The 4,712-nt window shown below is 43.6% G+C and overlaps 1 protein-coding gene across 1 annotated transcript; it reads right to left on the reverse strand.

The window, feature by feature from the left end:
- Positions 1–567: 567 nt before the first annotated feature.
- On the reverse strand, positions 568–3,652 carry LOC137314001 (probable G-protein coupled receptor 139). Its single transcript, XM_067979689.1, has 2 exons — positions 3,583–3,652; positions 568–1,472 (listed from the first exon to the last, which is right to left on the reverse strand). Exons 1-2 carry the CDS (start codon positions 3,650–3,652, stop codon positions 568–570), a joined length of 975 nt encoding a protein of 324 aa, XP_067835790.1.
- Between the last annotated feature and the right edge of the window lie 1,060 nt (positions 3,653–4,712).

Raw genomic sequence — 4,712 nt, forward strand, 5'->3', positions numbered from 1 at the left:
TTCTTTCTCTCTGTCTGTCTCGCTCTGTCTGTGTCTCGCTGTCTGCCTCTCTCTCTCTCTGACTGCCTCATTCTCTCTGTCTGCCTCTCTCTCTCTCTCTCTCTCTCTCTGACTGCCTCATTCTCTCTGTCTGCCTCTCTCTGTCTCTCTCTCTATCTCTCTTTGACTGTCTCTATCTCTCTTTTTCTGTCTCTCTCGATGTCTCTCCCTCTCTGCTCTCTCTCCCTTTCTCCCTCTCCGTTTATATGGAGTGTGCAAATTCCAATCACACCATAAACAGCTACTTTAATTACCAGCTTTGCCCATTTATGAGGGTGGTGATTTAGTTCAAGTCCAGCTGAGCTCCTTCGTGCCGACATTTCGAGCAAAAATTCAAGTGTCGTCTGTGGAGTAAATGCTGTCTCAATTGGTCAGATTATCAATAAAATATAACATCAGAATCAGATTTAATATCATTTCAGGACTCTGTGCTGTTAATATAAAATGTACTTTCCTTCCCCCGGGAAGTGTAGGGGATGGAGAATGAAATGAGATTTAGTTCTGGTGCTTGAAACCCTTCAGCTCTTTCTATGATTTCACTAATTTAACAATTAGATTCAATGGGTATTTCACCGCGTCCTTCAGCTCCTCTCTGAATTTAGTCTGGGTCAGGACATAAATACATGTGTTTGTGCAGGAACTGAGAAGCTGCAGCATCTTTCCTGTATCATTTATGATAAAATTAGGGTCAGAGGGGGAGTAAAAAGGCCTAAAGTCCACAATTCGCAGATAAATATAAAATACAACCTGTGTCAGCCACAACAGTATAAAACTGCCCGATATGCTGAAGAGTAAAATGATGGATTTCTTTCGGTTCTCCATCTCTGGATCACTCTGATCCTCTCCATTGCTGCGGCCCCTGAGTCCCCTGCGGACTCGATTGGATATTAAAATACGCCTGACCGTGAGAACATTGAACAGCAAAATCAGACCGAACGGGACACAAGGGGTTAAAATGAGGTGCACCATGTCAAATGCGGCCCATGCGGGAGAAGTACGGAAGCTCAGTTTACCCACACACAACCAGGGAACTTTATCAATTATAAATTTAGGTTCATATATAAAGTACGTGGGGACACTCTCCAAACAGCCCAGCACACTCACTGTTCCCAGAACCACAGCCGCCGTTCTCTCGGTGCAATATTTTGTTTTCAGCTTCTCACAACAAATGGCCACAAATCGATCAAAGGTGAAAGCGACCGTGAGCCAGACGGAAACCACCGTGGTTGCAAAACCCAAGAAGTAAATAAAACTACAAACGGGAGTAATGTCCAGGAATGACACTGGGAGATACATCACATTAATCGAGTTCAATATCGGATCAGTGATAACCACCAGAAGATCGGCCACTGCCATTCCCACCAGATAGCGACTGATACATTTGGAGAGACCGCACTTTCCTCGGGACAGGATCACAATCGCCACCAAGTTAACTGGAAGAGAGAGAAAAGGAAGCAGAGAAATTACTGATCAGATCTGGAGCCAAAGCAGCAGCTTGAGAGGATCTGGGGTGAAATTTCCAGCTTTGTTTCTGCATCGAAGGGTGGAAAGTGATTGATTGACCTGGGCAGCGCTTTCTGGCAGAGAGATGTTTTCAAGCACAATGATCAATAATTAATTGGGAGATGGATACAGGAAGTGAATAACGTGAGCACCGGATCCACTAGAAGGACTGAGTGAGGGCTCGGTGCCCAGCGGGAAGGGAGCCGCATTTGGGCTACAGACGGACAGGGAAAGAGAGCAAAGGGTCGGGAAGGTGAGGGGAGAGGGGGAGGTGTGTTGCTTTGGGTTAAGAGAACCGACAATGAGTGAGATTGGGAGGCATACAAGGAAAAGATTAGTTGGTCATGGACGTGTAGGAATTGGAGGGGAGTCAGGAGCAGATGGTTTGGAAAAACGGATAAACTGAAGCAACGGATGAGGAGACAGATGATTCATTGCAGTGAGAGGAGAGGCTGGGATTCACAGGGCGAGGCTGCAGCAGAGTGTGAGAGGAAATCCATTCTGTAGGTCTCACTAACACAATCCAACTATTACATTCAACTGTTCATTTCTGTGGTTTTTGGTGTCAGGGAACCTGTGTTGGGTATAAAATGTGTTCAATAAATTGAATTTGCACATTCAATTAAACTTAAATTGAAAAGTATTAATGAAATCAACCACTTTGTTCATTAAATTCAGCCGAGCTTTAAACATACAATATCCGAATAATTCATTATGACCAAGAAATTTCCGATCTTATTCTTGAAGTAAATTGTAATTATATTTCGTGTCAAGTTGGAAAACATGGAACATTCACAAAAACAGACTGAGGACCTGACAGGGATATAAACATGAGGAGCGAGTCCCACAATCAAAACTCACCCAATCTGACCACATCATAATAACACTTTCAAATCACATTTTCTATATTTAATTGTTCTGGAAGTTTCAGCAGTTCATTCTGATGAATTATTCACACCACAGCCTCTCGCTTTCCCTCTCAGTCGCCCTCTCTATCACTCACTCTACTCCCTATCTCAAGTCCATTTTCATATCCGATTAAATCCTATCATCCTTTTCCTGCATTCAGTTCACCAGCTCCCTGTTCCACCGATCCAATTCTCAGTTAGTTTGTTCAATAATGAACCCTCTATGGAATAGTTTAATATTTCGACAGATCATCCAATTCTAAACGTATTCAACGACACTGTTCACTTCATCGACAAATCGTGGAATGAACAGAATCGAATGCCTCTTCCAGACAGATCTAACAATAATTGAGATTCTTTCTCCTGTTATTGTAAAGTAAAGTGATCGATGGCGGGACTGTTCAATTAACAAAACGCTAAAATCACACTTATAATCGACAGATAAATAGAAGGGCTCCTGATTCCAACTGATACAGTGCAAACTGAGACAACATAACATCAAAACATTTCATTTTGCAGTGAAGTCCAGTGACAGTCAGTGAATTCATCCACAGTGAAGCCGAGGAGGAGATGTGAAAGAGTCAGCAGCAAACTGAGAGGAAGGACATTGCGCTGCCTCCTTGTAACACTGAGACCGTGAGATGTCTCATTATCAATCTCTGAAAACACATCAATGAAAACATATTCCAGAACTGGTTCGTTCCACAAAATGGAACTATTAACAGCTCCTGATGGTCTGACATCAGCGATGAGCCCAGACACCTGACTCCAATACATTCAGTACAGTGATTATTCCAGTAACAATGCCGAGGTTGGATATAGAAAGTCCACTACAGATATAATGTAACTCCTTCAAGACCGAACTTTTAGAAGTTAAGAACATACCATTGTTCAACAATACATTCAGTATAGAGAATAATCCAGTAAAAATGTCAGGGTTGGGTACACGAAAATCATTACGGATATAATGCAGCTCCTACAAGACCTAAAGAGACTTAATACATTCCATGATTCAACGGACAGAACAGTACAGGCGACTCCGTAAAACACGCAGGGAGAAAATATAATTTGTCAAGTTAAGCAACAGAGTTAACACTGATTTTCACCATTAACAGCTGAGATAATGGCTTACCTGGAACTCCAATGGCTGCAAGAACAGGATAATAAATGAGCATTATCTGATCGATTCCTGAATATCCCATTTCTGTGAGAAGCACTGACTTCTGTTGTCCTGGGAACCACAGCTCCAGCAGGAACTCTGAGCTGATCCATTCCAACAAGCCCTGATTTATACAGGGGATCAGTCTCCACTGACACGGTGTTAGCCCTGATCATTGCTATCAGTTACAGTCAGTTTAACAAATATATTACATCTGCAGCGTTGACTCCGATGTAAATAATGTGGTGGATATAACACAAACATCTCAAAATCCAGGTCATTATCTTAATCAGACCTCTCTCAGGAATAATGTTTAAATCTGTTCTCATACAGGACTGATCCAACAACAATGAGCCGCTCCATTTACAGTTTTTATATAATTGTATTGACCATGTTCACTCCTGGAGATTCATTTATAAATGTTACCGATTCTCCCACAGTGTGGACTGGATCCAGGGACACAAGCAGACCCGTTTCACGCTGTTCCTGCAGTTTCCCAGTTAAAATATGAATTGTGAGTCTCTGACACGCGGACAGTTAAAGGGCAGGTTGAGGATTGCAACCCAGAAATGACTGTGGGTGATATTAGGGGACGGACACTGAACGTGTCCCATTGACATTCCTCTCTCCGCTATTTCACTGCAGATGTTTACCCGTTTATTCTACATTGGTTAACGGCTCCAGTAAAATTAGTCCCGTGCAACACCGAGCTGAGCTCATGACCCGATTTGACCTCCATCACAAAGGCCCCGTGATTCCCTCACCCGACTCCATTTCTTCCTCAGCCGATTGCCATTCAAACCCTCATCAATGCCTCTGTCCCTCCAGACTCCATTCCTCCAATGCACTCCTGGCCGGCCACCCAACCTCCATCTTACAGAAACGTGAGCTCGTCCAAAACTCTGTTGTCCGTGTCCAACCAGCACCAGGTCCTGCTCGGCCTCACTGACCCTCACTGGCTCCCAGCTCCATATCACTTAAATTTAAAGTTCTCATCCTTGGGTTTAAAACCCCCCATGGCCCACCCCTCACCATCTCCATACCTACAGACAACTCACCCGTCACCTCCTCATTCATCGGTCACTGGCCTCTTTTGTTGGGAC

This window comes from Heptranchias perlo, unplaced genomic scaffold (genome assembly GCF_035084215.1).
Source record: "Heptranchias perlo isolate sHepPer1 unplaced genomic scaffold, sHepPer1.hap1 HAP1_SCAFFOLD_50, whole genome shotgun sequence".
NCBI classification, from domain to species: Eukaryota; Metazoa; Chordata; class Chondrichthyes; order Hexanchiformes; family Hexanchidae; genus Heptranchias; species Heptranchias perlo.